Raw genomic sequence first — 18,299 nt, forward strand, 5'->3', positions numbered from 1 at the left:
TGACTGACTTGGATAAGTAAAGAACATTCACATCCGTATCAACAAGGTACTTTCACGTGCCCTTTTTAAGCATGCAGTCAACTCAATACTGATGCTCAACTAATACTGATACTCAGCCAGTACAACACATGCTTGACAGTACATTTGTTGTGAAGTTGTAACAGTTTCTAAATGCAATGACAGAGGCCTCCCTTTTCTTGTTAACTTCTTTAGGGGTAAAAGTGAGTATTCCTAGTGCGTAAAAGGTCAGCTAAGTCACTTTAAGACTGCAGTGCCTAACAAGAGTCTAGACTCATCGAAAAGTCTGTTGGGCTGTAATAGTGCATGCTATCTAAATGTCTGGCCCAGAGTCTCTGGAGGATTTCTACATACTTCCCATGACTTCATGAGAAGATGCTGTCCCCCACTAGAAATTGATATAGTCCATGTCTTAGGGTATGGATACATCAATGGATCTATTCTCAGTTTTGTGAAGATAACATCAGTATTCCAAGTATTTGAAATTGCAGTTCCACTCTAACATTCTATGTAATTCTTGTGAATAAAGACACACTGTCAGCTCTAAGTTTATAGTCTAGTAAAGCTTCCAGCGCTTTGCTTGATTTAATTACTTTCTGAAACCTATTTTGGGCTCCTGCCAATTGTCATCCTGTTTTGAAACCAGCATAAATGTTCTTGTGGTCTCCTCTATGTCTTTAAAGTCCTAGGGACCAGTGAAAATCCATTTCCTTCTTTCTGCACTGGGATTCCTGGTTGCCAGTGAAATGGAGCAGAGGTCTGAGAACTCTTATGCCGCTTCAAAATGTACTGGAAATGAGCATGGAAACAGTTTTGTGCACAAAATAAGCATGCAGTGAAGCAAACCTAAATCTTGATTTCATTAATTGATCTCTTGGGATCAATTTCTGATATCTCAGTAGAACAACATCAAAGAATAAGTTTGACAAGATCCCATAGTCTCTGTATCCTACCGTTACTACTTAACAGGCAGTTGATTAAATAGTCTTCAAAGGGATTTAGCAATCAGGTGGCATTTTCAGCAGATCATAACGATATTAATGCTGGTCATATTTGAGGCTTAAAAGAAAATGTTGGAATAAAAATCATTTTTTTTTAAACGTCCTTACCTATGCTTCTAATAGCACCTTAGATTATTGAAAGAGAACATACTTTAGAAAACAAATACACCTTTCACTTTTTGCACTGCTTAGGTTCAGTTCTATGAGGAATTGAATTCAGCAGCAAATAAGAGTTGTTAAGTTGTTAAATTTTGCAAGATGTTGTTAATGGTGTTCCACATTGCACCAGCTGAAATTGATACCTAATCTTGTTCTTCATTTCATTATTAAATATGTGGTAATTAAGGGTGCCTCTTCAGATTCTTAATGGTTTAAGAGGGAGTTGAATTGTACTTTAGTTCTTTCAAATCTGCTTCTCAAGCCATCATACGTGTAAGATAGCAAAATTGAAGGAAATAATTGCAATTAACAGTCTTTGAGTTTTATCCATTGGTGTCATTTGCAAATAGCTAATAGTCAGATGCCAATAGTGACTTACACAAATTAAACACTTTCCTCATCTTTTCTCCTTCCTTGCCCATTGACAATGAGAATTTAGCAACATGACAGACTTAAGTTTAACTTTACAATCCTAATAGTAATACAAATATTTTGATGTACCGATTTTCCTTTAATTTTGGTGGCCTAACCCTAAGTTCTTTGAAGTAATTGAAAAACTTTAATGCAAACAACTTAGAGACATAAGTCTTAAATACATTTCTGCAGTTTTTAAAATATGGCAGCATTGTGCTAATCCATTACACCCAAGAAGGATCTCCCTAGTGAGCGTGTTCACCTGGGACTGAGATTTGAGGGAAGGTTACATGTACATGGTATGTCTGGTTAGTTCTTGATTATAGCTTTTAGGTGTCAAGTATGGATAATAATAATGGTGATGGTGTCATTTTTCATAGGTAATACTTCTTAGAAATAAAAGGGTGCCCAAAGCTGAATATCTTGAGTAGGGATTTCTATTTCTACAGTTATTCCAGTACTTGTAATCTAAGGTGGTAATAGCAATGATTTGTAAGGACTTTTTTTGTTTGTTTTGTTTTAAATGTGATTTTTAGCTTGCTAATATCCCTTAAAAGGCTTCTACCCTTCCAAGTCTGTCTATTGCTGTTTGCTGTCAAAGTATGAATGGTTTCCCAAAATACCTCTTAACACCTGTAAATGTTACTGTTTGGGAAAAAAATCAAAATCATAATCCCATTTTGATACCTCAGCAATGGATTATGAACTTTGCTTGTCTTTTTTCTTTTTAAACTGTGTTTTACAAAACAATGTCTCCCCCCACCCTCTTCTTAGGCTTGGGACTTAATGGCAAACATTGCTGAGACTTTATGACATAAATTCCAATTATCAAGCTATCCTTCAATGCAATGAGGGATATTGGAGGAGAAGCATAAAGTCTGATGGAAAGTATCATCTCTTCCCAGATAAATAAATTTACCAGACCTTACTGAAGTTTTTGCAGTAGCAGTTTAAAAATCAAACACCAATCTGAGTTCCTATATTTCTCATGGTGTTGTGTGCTCTGAAGCTTCCAAGTGAAGGCTGAGCAATTTAACCTTCCAGATCAGGGGAGGAGAGTGGGTGGCATCACTCTCCCTTTTCCCCCTCTTTCTGCAATGGGTGGCTGCAAATGGTGCATTACCCAGCCAGGGGTAAAGAGGAAGGAAAGAGGTTCTGACTGGTGTGTGCAGTAACTGTGTGTATCCCCTGCCACTCTGTATGTATCACACACCTGTTCTGAGTTTCATCTCTCTACTGGGTTTGCATATGGGCACATGGAACTGAAAGAGGTGGTCCCTTTCTTGGCACATCTCAATTTGTCTGTGGCTTGAGTGGTTCTTCTTCCCTTTCCTCACCTCCCTACAGCATCATGCTTCTCTCACTGCAGGGCAATCAGAACAATCCCAGAGAGATGGCATTTCTCTCTTCTTTTTTTCTTGGTTACTTTCCTTTTTTTCTTTTTTTTTTTTCTTTTTTTTTTTTTTCCTTGTTCCTTTGTTGTACTTTTCTTTCTGTTGTTTTCCTTTGCTGACACGTGGTTGGTTAATATGATGAAGCCTGTTATGACACTGTTGTTCTTGCTGCTGCCGCTGCTGCTGTTGTTGAATATGCTGTGTTCCCAGCTAACTGCATGTCTTTTTTTTGTTTTTTGTTTGTTTGTTTGTTTTCGTTTCTTTGCAAAATCCCTCCCCCCCACTACCCCCTCACCTCCATCTCCTGTGTGTCCTTGTGACATGGTGCATCTTTGTGACTCGGATGGATTTTATTCTGACTTTCCTTTCTCTGCTCGCCCGCTCTTTGCGTATTTCACTGTTTTTGATGTGCATGGACACTCTGCGTCTGTCTCGTAGCCTATCAGAAAGTTCTTCATCCCCCCTCAGACCTCCGACCTCCCTTTCTCTCCCCGACCCCAAGTCTCCTTGGACCCTGATGCTTGTAGGAACGCCTCCAGGCCTGGACATGTACTCCAACCAAAGCCAGCACTTCAGCCCAACCCAAAGACGCAGACTTTGCCATCCAAGAGCAAATTGGCTGAAAAACCACTCCAGTCTACTAAATCCAACCCACTCCCTGCCAGCAATACCAGCGCCCCCTCTTCCCAGAACAACCCTGTGCAGAATGCTCAGGGCCGCTCACCTGCTGCCGGCTTTAACCCACAGCTGGCTGTTCCTAAAGTGCAGACCAACCCTATGTCTCCTGTTAGATTGCTCCCTTCTAGTACTGACCCAAGCACCAAATCTATCCCCATCATACAGGTCACCCCTCACCCCTCTCCAAGGGGAAGTCCCCTCCCTACCCCCAAGGGGACACCTGTTCATACGCCAAAGGAGAGCCCAGCAGGCACACCCAACCCAACACCACCATCCAGCCCCAGCATTGGAGGAATGCCTTGGAGGACACGGCTCAACTCCATCAAGAATAGTTTCCTGGGGTCTCCTCGCTTCCATCGTCGGAAATTACAAGGTGAGTACTCACCCAAACGTACAGGGTGGTTCTGATTTGGGAAGACATTGAGCAGGAATTTCATACCTGTCTGTAGCTCTGCAAACTCTCTGTGCCAAGGACTGAACATTGGTGTGGAAAATGAGAGTGATAGCATCAGCCAAGCCCTAACCCACATGTGAGCAGGCTCTGTTGTGCCACTGCCCCTGCTTCAACAACATCTCCTGAGCCCACTTCACACTCCAGCCATGCAGCTCTTACTGTCCCTGTTGTGGCTCTTAGACCACAAGAAAAATCTGTCTTCAGTTTCTTCACTTGCTTTTCAAGTGAACCTAGGCTCAGCCATTTCCCCTGTGGCTGTGCTCCACTACCTTTCCATAGCCACAGGCTGAGCCTTATGCTGAAAAAAAAAGACAGCCAGAGGCAATAGGCTGAAATTGTCCTTCTGAAGCACAGCTTTTTTGATCTTGGTTAATGCTTTTTTTTTTGCCTCCATTGGTAATTGGTGCAAAAATCTCCTTAATACAATCAGTGGTTTCATATCTGCTGGCCTTCTTCAGTTTTCTAAGTCTCTAGAGTGTTGAGATGTGCAAAATTTTCTTCCTCAGGCTCCAGGTGGCTTTTTTGCATGCCATCAAAGGGCAGCCAAAGTCACATGCCTTATCCTTGGATGTCAGCAGTAGCTATCCCAACACCCTGTGGTTTTTCAGGGTACTGGGATGTGATCCCATGGGAAAGGAGGATTACAGCCATGATATAGTCAGATTTTGAGCTGTATTGGCCAGTGCCATTGTCTCTGAGGTGGTCAGACAGCTGCAGAGAGTTGCAGCAGTGACTGAGCTGCATCCAGCTGGGCTTTAAGGCAATGGCAGCAGAGTTATTGGCACAGTGTGTTTGGGTCTGCACCAGAAACCACTGAAGCCAGTGCAAGATTACCTAATGACCTAAGGGTAGAGTGAGCCTTGAAATGCAGCACTTGTTTAGATGCAAGATCTAAAGACATATGACCAGCATTTAAATGTCAGAATTAGCCTGCAGAGGCAATGGGCAAATGCAAGCAAGGGCAGAATTGTTTCATTGGTCTACAAGCTGAAAATGGGAGGTTTACTGAATCATATTTCTTTTCTCCCTCCCTCTCTTTGACTGTCCATGCATGAGCAGTACCTACACCAGAAGAGATGTCTAATTTAACCCCAGAATCATCCCCAGAGTAAGTATTTTGCCTTTTTTTCCACGACATACCAGTGTGATTTCCTGGCGTGAATGTCATAAGCTGACATATTTCTGTTCTGGATCAGTATCTGTTTGTAACCTGTTGTCCTGTGGGTGGGACAGAGATGTGAAAGGATTATTTTGTTGAGGAGCCTGCATAAAATCTATACCTCAGTAATGGCAGGGAGTCAATAGATGATGAAACAGTCTCCCAGTAACCACCTCATTTTCTCACAGCTTGCTGAATTTGCTGGGTCTGTAATGTGTTTCTTCTCTCTTTGTTCATTAATTTGGTTGTCAAGTAGATCGCTCTTTGGGACTGGAGAGGCTAATCAGTGGCTTATACTGTCACTAACTGTGCACCAAGAAGTCTTCCTTTTAGTACAGGAGAGTTTGCATCCTCAGGATAACGAGCAGGAGGCTCTGCTAAGATGATTCAGAGGATCTTTGCCTGCCAGAGTAAATGCAGTGTTAATTCTAGGCAGCAGTACTGGGACATGGAGAAGCTGTTTCATATTCACCAGGCTCATTCCTAAAAGTCAGTGTACATTTCAACCATTTCACTGCACAAATGTGCATCACTGCATGGCAGGTTTGGAAGTCCCTGCCATAGTGCTGCTCCAAACACTTCCTAATATGCAACAGATGCCAAATTATTCCTTTTTATTTTCACAGCTTGTGTTTGTGCACCCAATGCCCATAGACTTAGCCTGCCAACCAAGGCAATTTGGCCTCTTGTTAAGAGAATTGTATGAAATATTCATGAGTCTTGGATAGGAATTTTGAGCTTAAAGTTTTGTAAATGGTGACAATGGTATTGTCTTCACAACTTGCCACAGACCTGGCTTTTGTCTGTTGTGAGATGGACACTCTATACGTATTACTGCAGAATGAGGGATAAAGAGGGATAAAGACTTCAGGAGAGGGAGAAATAGGGATTAGTAAAGGTATCCAGGACGAAAAATGGAATATACTGTGTTTTCAACACTTTCGAACATTTACTAATAGAGAGGCATGAGAGAATGTCATAAAATTGGCACGTCATTATCACAGAAATATACAATACTCCATCTCACTTGTTTTTAAAGCCATTAAAACAGAAAACCTTTAGAATTAAATTTCTTCTCTTCATTGCATGTATGTTGGTAGAAGTTTTGCTGTTAATTTATTGCCTTCCCTGCTTCCCACTCACTCTTTAAAAGCTGGTGGAGAGAAGTAGTGCCTCTTATTTGAGGCAGTTTGGATGCAAGTCAAAGCCTAAGGCCCTCTTTTCTTTTTCTGTATAATTGCCAAATTAATGAGTTCAATTGGGCTGCACCCTGCAGTAAACATAATAAAAGTCATAAAAAATAATGAACTGGATTATATTTTAATGATAGATGTCTGTTGCTCAGTGCCCACTTCCACATATCTTGGGTTTTTTCCCATATTTTCTTCTTTTCTGTAAGAAATAAGACATCCTTATCAAGAGCTATATTGACCTCATGAGTTGAGTGATAAATACATGTCCTAGCTCTGTCTGGTGCAGCAATGCCTGCCATTCATTTGACAAACCTGATGATTAGGTAATACACTTTGACATGTCTGGGTAATGCTGTTCTTTCTCATGTGAAAAAGCCCTAGAAAATGTGTTAGGGATGACATTTAAAGAGACTCAGCTCCAGCTGCTTTAAACCTGCAAAGCTCCATTTGCTTGAGTAGAAATGCTGCTATTTATGCCAGGCAGGTAAACCTCTGGTTACTGATCCATGTGCTCAGAGACAGAGGGGGAACACAGAAGGCTACATGGTCAGACACTCCAAAAGTAGGAAAAGGAACAATATTAAAGGAGTGAGAAATTTGGTGTGAAGTAATAAAGCATCAGCCTCTATTTTTATGGTACTTTCTTTACTTTTTCATCAAATGGACACCTGATTGGATCCCTTAGTGTAATCTACATACCCAGCCTCCCCCACATATCTGCTATCTCACTCCCCCTTTAAGAAGTTTGCCTTGGTAAGAGAAGATTCTTAATTTTAAGTACATTTTGTTCTGCTTACAACCTGATCTTGAGAGATGCTAGAGTGTGTCATTCAGGGTGCTGAGGATTCATATACATTTTAAACCCAAGTTAGTAGCACTTAATGCCCTCTAAGAGGAGAAAAGGCTTTAATGTGTAATTTTACTCCAAAACTATTCCCTAGCTGTATGAGTACAGCTAGTTCTGCCTGTTTCGGGGAGAAAAGCCAGTGCATGTGTGCTGTGTCTTGATTCTGCTTATTACAGAAACAGGAAAGGCCACTTGCATCTATTCTGTCTTATGTGACACCAGCAAAATTATTTTAGTGAATTCAAATGATTTACAAGCTGGAGCATAGCCCAGGCTAGCAGTGAATCTTCCAGACTTGCTATTACTGGTGATAACCTCACCAAGGAAAAGAGCCCAGATGGATTCTGGAGGCTCTAGACCATGTTGAGCAGGAAAAAAAAGTCCCAGTGTTCTGGGCCCTTGTTACCTGTGCTTGTTAAGATACCTATAAATGAAGGGCCAGCAAAATCATTAATGAAAATACAAAAATGAAAAGCCATATTTTAAGATGGCAGACCTGCAATTAAATAAGCACACTTTTCCAGGCCCATGCTTCCCTTTGGCCCCTGGAGTCCATCCAGCAGCCCTGGTTCAGATGATGATACATCCAAGCCTAGGACAAGCAGCCATTTTAGATGGATAACCAGGTGCTAATTTACTAATGAGCACAGACCCCTTACATGCAGGGAGCTATTGCCCCAGCTCTCCAGGGGCTTGCAGAGTTGTTGTGGTGTGTGAGAGACACATGAGCTAATTAGTATGTAATTTTCTTTCTCACTCTAACCCTGGCTCCTTAACGACCATTTAAATGAGAGGCCCTTTCTCTTTACTGCTCCCTATGCTAATCTCTGGCTCACTGGCTTATTTACAGCTGCTTATGAATATTTTAGGGAGTGACAGTTTTCCAGCCCACTTTAATTGAGTGGGGGGCACTGTTTTAACCAAATTGCAAGTGAATTTTTCTCTACTCTTATTTTTTGTTGCCTGCAGTAAATGAAGCAAATCGTTATTTGCCCAGCTGAGCACTCTTCCAGTTGTGGTCTTTCTGCTGTGTGCATTAAATGGGCAGTGGGCCCACAGCTGCACGATTCATGGAGCACTCTGGGATGGGGAATGAGTGCAAATTGCTGGACACTGCTGAGGTCAAGCTTTGTTCTTTATCCTGAAGGCCTAGACTTCAAATTAGTTTCTTAGTTTGCTCCTCTCTCTCTTAGCCTCTGTCCTTCCTCTCTGCCTCACTTTACCACAAAAAGTGAGGCTGCTAGCAGCCTGCTACAGCTGTTTATTGCCCTGACGGAAAACTGGTGTGTAGCAATCCCTTTTGCAGATGGCTCTCCTTGTCTGGAGAGATTGTCTTCTTCCACTGAGTGATGGATGTCCACCCTGTTGCTTGCCATACTGCAAACTGGATTTGGTGTTATAAAGTATGCTGTAGAGGGGGAAAAAAGGCAGTCTCTTGGATGGCAGGTCTTTTAATTTCTGACATTTTCATGATGAATTCTTTCCTACTAGAATATGGCTGATTCAGGTGTGGTTTTCCCTGGGTTTAGTTTGGTCCAGCAAGTCTTTGGCTGTGTCTCACAGCTGACAGCCTCTTTTCTCCTCTCAAAACCACACCTGTCAGAGATGCTACTTTCAGGTCTAGGTAGTGTCTCTCATTAACATTCACGTCCCTGAATTCTTCCTTTAGCCTGTTTGACTTAGAAGCCAGTGTCAGTGAAGTGCATTGGAATGGTTAAACAATAAGCAAAATCAAACGTTTGCTGATACAATCACTGTGAAAAAACAAAGCAATTTCATTTTGTGATGAAACCACAGTCTGCTGCTGGACCAAACTGAGGGGCTGGACTGCTGTCAGTGGAAAGCCTGAACTGTGTTTTTCATGGTGTTGTAATCTCCTTTCTTAATACTGAAAATTCCTTCCTTTGCAGGCTGGCCAGGGTTCACACACAATATAGACACTCTGAATGGGGCTAATGAACAGGACAGTCTTTGTCCTGGCCTTGTGTAATTGTGCATTTCACTCACTGGTAGATTGGAGCTCCAGTGAAATCTACAGCTTGCTTCAAGAAGCAAGCAGGATTGTACAGGACACCTTCAGAAAAGCATCTTTCCAAAGGAGTTGAAATTGGGTGGGAAGGAACCAAAGAAGTTGAAATTGGGTGGAAAGGAACTTAAATCTTTATGTTGCCAGGGTCTGCATGTTGTCACAGGAAATGGAGACATTACTGGAGACAAATGAGAAAATTGTCCCCTGATTTATATGTATGTTACATATGCAGTATTCGCTGGTATGTTGGCTCAGTCAGAAGAGTTATCATTGCTCCTGATTTTTCAGTGTCACGTGCTGCCAGACCTAGGCTGAGGGGTCTGTCATGTCATCAGTTTTCACCAAGTGAAATGTCATTCTGGATGAATAGTATCTGTATTCTCTGATACTATTTCCCAGTTATTAGTAGTAATATCATCACACCTACGGTGTCATCAAAACTTTTTCATGTTTTTTAACATTTTTTCTACCTAGGGGCATGTATGAAATAAGAAATAGTGTTCCATATTCTAAACATCTCTTTCTTTTCATCACATCAGGCTTGCCAAAAAGTCCTGGTTCGGTAACTTCATCAACTTGGAGAAAGAAGAACAGATTTTTGTGGTCATTAAGGACAAACCATTAAGCTCCATTAAGGCTGATATAGTCCACGCTTTCCTCTCGGTGAGTCACCCCAGCTGCCTCTTGGAGGCATCCCTCACTGGTCATTCTAGGACTCCATGTGCCAAATGTTACTGGACAGGGGCTCTGCTCCTTCAAAAGCATCCTCTGTGGATTTAATTTAAGTGGCCTGCACTGGACTGTGTGTGAATTACTAACTTACGTAATGCTCTCTAAGGTGAGAAAAGATTTCAGCCTTCTTGGCAAGGCCTCCAGGTTGCCAGAGTTTGGGATTCCACAGCAGTGGAGCACACTGCTGGCACAGTATCAAGACAGTGATTTGCTGCTTTGTCAAATCGGCCTTACAGTCTCCAGCTGGGCAGCAGATTGGGTTTCCCTTTGATGAGTATGCCCTCCACCACTTCAGTCAGACAAAAGGCCTGTCTTACATCTGCACTTGTTACTTTAAATCCCCACTTCAGTGCTGTATGGCAGAAAGAAGGGTAATTTCTTCCAGTGTCCAGAGTTTCAGTTGTTGCAGATGTGAAGAAAGCAGAGGGAAATTGTCTTTTTTTCCTATAGACAGTTCTTGTTCTCATTATCTAGAGGTACCAGTGATGAAAAAGTCAGCACAGCCAAGGTAATTCAAGAAGTTTTTCACTTCAAGGTAGTCAACAACATAATTAGACTTTTTCCAATAGAATTAAGAGAAGGAAACTTGATTTCTTATATAGTTTGTTATATTGATTTTTTTTTCCACAAAATACTGAACTCCATTTTAGTCTTTGTGATTCTGCAATGAACTTCTTCAAAAAGATAGCTGTGACCCTTGTTACTGTACAGGCACACAGGGAGTAAGTGCGTTACAGTAGTGGGCATCAGACACTGGTGTCCATCCCAGGCTGGTTATAAGCAGCCATGTTACTGCATCAATTTCATGCATTTTGCTGTGCTTTTGGGTTTGTATTGCCATGCAGTGTGTTCCACTGTCTCTGCTGGTGATCCTGGTACCCCATGTGTGGTTTAGGTGTGATGTAGGGACTTGTGTGCAAAAGCAGTGAAGTGTTTCTTACAGCAACATCCAAACTTAAATGCATTGTCATAGCCTGCTAATTAACCCTTTAAAGTCACCTTCTCAAAGAACTCATCTTCATTTTTCCTCCTAGAGATTAGAGACCGGTTTTCCAAGTAATTTTTTTGGGTTTTTTTCAATCTGGCCCTTTATGGAGCAATAAATAAAATATGAGTATGTTGTTAAGTTTTGGAGGAAAGTGTGAAAGGTAACTGCTTGAAAATTAGGAAGTTATGAAATTCCACTGTGGTTCTGAATATACAGATGATGTCACAAAGCTTCTCAGAATTCTTTTAAATATTGATAGAAGTTTGGGTGAGTTATTTGCAGGCGTGCTTTCCCTGTGGATGTCCCAAGCACTTCAAGTGTCCTGATGTCTATCTGACATCACAGAATCACCAAGCAACTGAAGTTGGAAAGGTCTTCAGGAGGTCTCCTGCTCAAAACAGGTTCAGCTGTGAGATCAGACCAGGCTGTCTTAAAAACACCAGGCTGTATAAAAAACACCTTACTTAGGTGTTTTTTGTATTCAGTTTTATATCCCACTGACTTTTCTGCCCACTCCCTTAGTATTACTTTTTGCTCAGCAAAAGGCATTTCTCAAAACTGGTGGAAAAGAAAGACTGACTGTATGAAGCTGAGCAACATCTGTAAATTCACAAGTTCGTTGGGTATTCCACCAATATTCAACCCTTAAATTTAGGTCAGTCTTGTAAACAGCAGTGCATTCTTCTGTGGTGCTCAGCAACCTATGCTGTTACTGGTTTCACAAGAACACTCTACATTAAAAATTCAAGACCAGAAGAAAATCTAGCAAATGTCACTCATTCTGGAAATGTGTGTTGTTATAAACAGAATTTTGAAAGTCTTTTTTTCCCTTTAGCACTGGTTCTACTATCTGCTTCTACCAACCTCTTTCAGATCCCAAGTCTCAGTCACAGTGTCATCTCACAGACAAGTTTCCGTGCAGAATATAAGTCCACAGGAGGTCCTGCTGTCTTCCAGAAGCCAGTGAAGTTCCAGGTGGACATAACATACACAGAAGGGGGAGAGGCGCAAAAGGAGAACGGGATCTATTCTGTCACTTTCACACTCCTATCAGGTAACCATGGCAAAGCTCTCAAATGAATGTGAGCTGGCTTGGTCCTTGCTGATAATAGAGGCCTGCAAATTGCTCTGCCAGAGGAAAAAGTATAACTGGCTTGACCTCAGGAAAGTTCAGCCAGAGGCAAGGAGGACATCAGGAACAAAAATGATGTTGGTGGTGATGGAAATGCAGGAAGGGAAGGGGATTCCCAAAGAGGTGAAGTTGGCACTGCCATGATTAGTGCTAAAATGGCTGTTCTGTGCACCAGTTTTGGTGTAACTCATGGTACTGGCTCCCTGTTTCATTCAAAAGTCCCAGAGTCTCAGCTGGGCACTGTGAGGCCATAGTTTCTTCCTTCTGAGTGAAACGTGCACTGACCCTTTTCTTCTGGGTGGCCGCATGCCCCCAACAGGGGTTGCAACAAGGAAACAGACCCCCCTCACCTTTTCTGTCTTTACAAAAGGAGCCCCAAAGCCCCAACTCTTCCTGTTGAGAGGAACACCATGTCCAGCACACCATAGTCCCTTTGGCTGAAGGACAGACACAGTCAGGACACTTCTGGGGACAAGACTGAAGGGAAGATGGTTGTGATCCTTCCCCTGCAGCCTTGTGTGTGGGCTTGGCTCCCAGTGCTCTCACAGCCTCTTGTGCCTCTTCTCTCCTCGCAGGTCCAAGCCGTCGCTTTAAGAGGGTAGTAGAAACCATTCAGGCACAGTTGTTAAGCACACATGACCAGCCTTCAGTGCAGCAGTTATCAGGTAAGTGGCTTCTACTGTCCAGCACTTTCAGCAGGGACAGGAAGGTGAAATGCCTCTCATAGCAGGAGGCTGAGGGAGGCCATCCCTCTGATTACAGCAAAAAACGAGCTCCATTCAGACAGAGCAGTAACTCCCTGCTCCCACCCTACTCCTCCGTTTCTCATTCCCTCTCCAGTGCTCCCGGCGCATTCCCCAGTTGAACAGCTTCTGCCCTCTGCCCGCCCAAAGAGCCATTTGCCCACTACTCCATCAAAAGCTGCATCATCAACAGATCTTCCAGATTTTCTCCAGTTCCAGAATCTCCCAGAGTAGGGACATGCTCTAGAGGATACCTCATTTTCAAACCCTTCAGGCATACTTTAGAAACCTCCAACTTCAGTGGGTCCCCGAACAAACTTGAGAGCTACTTTTAATTTAGCCATTAACATGTGGTCAGAAGGTGGCTAATAGTTTCCAGCAGTGTGATCCAATTCTCAATACTGTGGTAGCACAAATTATATACTAAGGTTGTGCAGAAGCTATATTTTATCTATTTGAAAAGTAAATTTCAATTCCTCGTGGTGGTAGAGAAAGCCTGACATGTGTGACCCTGTGCAATGACATCAATCTGGATGTGCAGGCAGCCTGAATTGATAATACTGAAACTGGCCTCATCCCATCATTATGTAGTAGGTGTTCACTCTGAACACTGTAGTGGTTGTACACACACACACAAAATCTCTGTGGTAATTCTTCTATCCTCTAAAAGGACAGAACAAAGAGGAAGGTGAAAATTGAAAACTTAAGGCAGATAAGCTATTGGGAATTCATCAAGGAAGAAAAAGTAGGGAAAAGCAGAAAGAATGTGCAGATACTGGAGATAAATAGGAGCAAGGTGGAGAGCAGAGGCTGCAGCAGAAGACAGTGAGGCAGAAGGAGTGGGAGATGAAAAGGAAGTAAATAAATACTATGCTTTAGAGCCAAATTCTGTTCTTGACCCTTGTGTGAACAAGCCAAGACAAAAGTGTGGGAGTTAAGTTGGCATTGCATCCTCCAATTAAGTCCCAGATGTCCTCAGCTCACTGCACATATGGGTTACATCCTTCTGGTCTAACTGTGGCTTTAGCATCCAAAGATAAATTAGCTGCATCTAGAAGCGTGTATGCCTAGTACCTGGCAGAGAAATATGCTCAGTTCAGTGTCCTCTTTGCTTTTGGCCTCCAGCACTGTCTGATCCTTCTGCATGCTGGAATACAATGGTGCCCAGCACATGGGTTATTCTGTTCAGGGGCAGGGAAAATTAGGACACTGTAACTATGGTTGATTCAGGTTTTTGCTGGACTTTTGAAATTAAATCAAACTCAGGGAAGCAGCTAGAATTTTCTGCTAGCCCTTCCTCCTGGGAAATGCTAGGGCTGAGTGGGAGTGAGGGGATTGAGATAGGCAAGCATCCTTTAAATGTATTTCATATTACTCCTGATGCATGGACAACACTTGAGTATTCCTTGTTTCTTCAGGAATGAGGTGTACCTTTACTTTCCTGTGAGGAAAAAATGGTTTATAAAGTATGTAACTTGATGATCTCTCTTAACTTCTTCACCCTGATATGTGCTAGCTACTGAGGCTCTATAGAAAAACTTGAACCCTCTTGCACACTTGCATTTGAAGCAGGCTGTCTCCCTAAGAAAGCCATATTATAGCTGGAATAAAAAACATTCATCTGACCAAGACTCAGGGAAATGTTGTGGGCATACTCTGCTATGGGAAATGTATCTGACTTAGAGTTTTGCTCTGGTTCTGGAATGGAAAAATCATATTATTTCTACTGCCTGAAGCTACATGACAGCATATTGTTCTAGCAGGGAAAACCCAGCCTGACCCCTAATGCCAGGCTGGAACAGATAACTTCACATGGAGCAAAACCAAAATTAATGGTCTCTTGAAATTATAAATGATAGTTCCCTTGGCTGGGGACTTACCCAGGCAAGACAGCTCACGAGACAGGGTGCCAAACTGTTCTGTATCACACCACCTAACCTGATCAGGAATATGCAAGTCTCTTGAAAATGAGAGAAGTCAACCTGAAAATGTTAGGTTTGAGCAACATACAAGAAAGAGAGAAAAGGAAGGGAAGGGAAATAAAGGGATTGTTACCAAAAAAGAGACAACCTTAGCATCAAAGCAGGGTGGCCCAGTAGTTCATATCCCCAGCCAAGTGAGAGTAAGGGGAAGTAAAAGGATAAAGGACAGAAGAGTTCACATTCAGCACCTTGCTTAGCTGGGTGTCTGGTTGGAAATGTGTGCAAAATCTTCCTAGAAATTGTCATGGAATTAATCAGCATTTCTCACTGGAAACAAAGCAAAGTCTTCTCTGTTTCCCTTCTCCTCTCATACTGCCAGCTCTGAACACCATAGGGATTGTGGTGGTTGGGTCCTATTCAGATTCATGGTTTGAGGACCCTCTGCAGGCAGTCCGCTGCTGCAACAGATTGAGCTCACCTTCACTTAGACTCTCTTCCTCCATGGCTCTGAGCATGGTACTGTCCCCTGACCAGCAACACTGGTTCAGCACTGGAGCTTTTCCTAGCTCCTTGTGCACAGACACTTCCGACGTGTCTTGTCTCTCCTGCTTTACAGAGTTCTGATGCTGTTACAGGTGGGATGATGAAAACAATCAGTGAAAGGTGCATGCATGCAAAGGGAGACCTACAGAAGGGGAAGATTTAATGATTTCAGTATAAAGCAGAACAGCAAGGTCTAACAAACATATGGCAGTGAGAGTCATTCTCTCTGCTGCCCCTCTGATGTGCTGTGCAGCATTCCAGCCCCCTGAGCCGGCCTGCCTGGGTTTCAGAATGCATTTTCCTCTTTTTCATTCCTCCAGCTGACAACAGTGTTTGTAGATGTCATGTTGCCCATGCATCTCTGTGTGTGTGTGAGCCTGTTATGTACCTGATTTAGGCAGATATGTTTCTGTGTCACACTTGAGCACCTTATAATATCCCTTCTTCCATATATCCCTTCATTCACTTCCATTTTTCCTTTCTAAGACTGGCTGTGTATATTTCTTCTGGCATACTTTGAAGCAGGAAAATAGATTCCCTCCCTTGCCTTAAAGAAAGTGTAAACAAATTAAATGCATTCCATAAGTTAATGTAATGCTTCTAAAATCCACTGTCTCAATGAACAAATTTAATGCAACATACCAGCTTTGTATCCTAATGTTTCAGGACCTCTGTGCCATAACTGCTGAGACAATACCAGGTCTGTGACTCATGCCTTGCACAGAGCAAGTAAATAGGGATTGATTGTTCCTTTTTTCTTCCTGATGAAAGAAACTAGAGGCCAGCATAAGATAGTGGAAACCGAGTACTAAGAAAGTCATAGGAAAACATGTCTTTGTATAATCTAGAACTGGTGGAACTCCTCACTGAAACAACTTCTGAATGTGAGGGGCTTACAGGTGCTCATCTTCCCCTGAGTACTTCTTACTCACAGAGTGGTTGGATAACTCCCTGCGGAGAAATCTTTATGGGATTGCTAAACAGAGAAACTACAGCAGGTTCAGGAAATCTCCAACCTGACAGTGGCGAGTGAGGCAGGGGTAGGAGAAGTGTTCTGTATGCCTGGCCTGCTCTTGCACTCCTGGTGTCTGTGGAGCTGCTGAGGGACACAGAGCAGCAGATCACAGAATATTCTGAGCTGAAAGGGACCCACAAGGATCATCGAGTCTGACTCTCAGATGGTTTTGGCCTTTGATCTGAACCAGAATAGTTGTCCATGTGTGCTTGTTACTGCTATCACAAAAGCCATTACGCTCAGTGAGACCATGAAAGGGCCCCTTTGGGATCAAGAGGGAGTCTCACTGTCTGTGAGAGCAGTCAGCCTTGTCTCTTGTCCATGAATGGCTCCATCCAGGGCCCTTATACTCAGAATCTCTACTTAGGTAATCCCTGGGCAGACTGCCCTTTGCTGGGATAAAAAGATCTCTCTCCATGGAGGACAATATCTCAGATTTGTTCCTTTGTTTCAGCCCAGCACTCTTTCCATTAAATCATGATCTGTTTTTCTCTGATGCCTTTGCATGAAAGTAATAGTAGCAGCTGGTGAATAGGGGCATGCAAAAGCCATCTGTGATCATTCACAGGGTAGCAATTTTTATTTTCCTAATATTTTCTTGCTTCTCTGAGCTTTGGTTTTAAGTGTGGGATGCTACATATTCAAATTTTTTCCCATTTTCCCATGTACTGGGCAATCAGCAATACTGAAATAACCTTTACAACTTCTTTATAAAAGGTTTTCTGTTTCCTCATTATATTTATTGTCTTCATATCGAATTTTAGCTATTGACATCTCCAAGTTCAGAACATCTCACTGTTACTGCTGGGAGTGCCTTTCATCAGCATAAGCAAGTGTTTAGAGACCATATCCATCTTCAAAACAGAGCAATGCAAATTCTTGCTAGAGCACTGATCTGTGAGTTCCAGGTATTTTATGGCTCACAAGAGCTGCAGGCTGGCAAGTTGCCACCAAAAAAGCCAAAACTAAGAAACCTACAGTTTGCAAATGTGTGAAGGATTTTATCAAGATGGAAAAGGGAGTAAGGAGCAAATGAAGTGCTTTGCAGGTAAACTTCCAACTGCAGATGCAACAAAAAAAGGATTCTGCAAATGCCAGTTTAGAATTGGATTGCATGTTGGCTTTTTGTGGGGATCATTCAGGTCCCAAGTTTCCTGCAATCTTCTGTGACCCTTTATGTCTTACATTCTTGTAGTGTCTAGGGTAATTACTTCATCTTGCTATCACAGTTCCACCTACAAAAAGTGCCCTGTAATGCCTGGTTGGATTGGCAGAACACTGTGTTTTTGCTAAACAGCTTTAGTATTATTACTGAACAGCCTTCATTAAAATTAACTGAATTAGTTAGTGGTAGTCCAGAAATAAAGCATGTAGAAAAAAGTCCAAGCTCTCCAGAGTTTTGATAGGAAAACAGGGAATTTCAAATAAGCACAAAAACACTGGGGAATTTCAATCTGCATGATAACTGCTTTGGACCAGAGGAGCTGGTGGCTGCTTTGACATCATCTCCTTAGTGGAAGTGTTTCCTGGGGACTCTGAGCATCTGGCAGGAGCTGCTCAGTGCTTTCTGGGATCCATCCCTGGATTTGGAGATCTCAGAGGAGCAGCTGTTTGGGCGAGATTTCCTGGGCTGGGATGGGTCTCAGAGATATCAGAAGCATCACAAACCAGGCAGCTTCCTTGTGACATCTATGTAGGCTAGAAATTAAAGAATAAAGAAAATTGGGAAAGAAAAATGAGCAGAGCACTAGTAGTTTTTAATGGATTCAGAGCTTGTTTGGCCTTTTGAAGGGAGGTCTTATTTCAACCAAAGCATTTGCCATCTGTTAGTGAACTGAACTGGGTGTCATTTGTGCAAGAGTCTAGGTCAAATCCAAA

General features: G+C 42.4%; 1 protein-coding gene across 2 annotated transcripts in view; it reads left to right on the forward strand.

The window, feature by feature from the left end:
- BRSK2 (BR serine/threonine kinase 2) overlaps positions 1–18,299 on the forward strand; it is a 303,379-nt gene that overhangs the window by 270,059 nt on the left and 15,021 nt on the right. Inside the window, exons 14-18 of one of the 2 annotated variants that reach the window (XM_041415068.1) lie at positions 3,830–4,037; positions 5,178–5,226; positions 9,886–10,009; positions 11,940–12,120; positions 12,774–12,863. In XM_041415068.1, coding sequence (XP_041271002.1) covers positions 3,830–4,037; positions 5,178–5,226; positions 9,886–10,009; positions 11,940–12,120; positions 12,774–12,863 — 652 coding nt within the window. Of the gene's footprint in view, positions 1–3,829; positions 4,038–5,177; positions 5,227–9,885; positions 10,010–11,939; positions 12,121–12,773; positions 13,088–18,299 lie in introns of those variants that run through there. The other variant, XM_041415069.1, reaches the window with a different exon arrangement.

The sequence above is a fragment of the Onychostruthus taczanowskii genome, unplaced genomic scaffold, assembly GCF_017590055.1.
Source record: "Onychostruthus taczanowskii isolate IOZ18803 unplaced genomic scaffold, ASM1759005v1 scaffold49, whole genome shotgun sequence".
NCBI lineage: Eukaryota > Metazoa > Chordata > Aves > Passeriformes > Passeridae > Onychostruthus > Onychostruthus taczanowskii.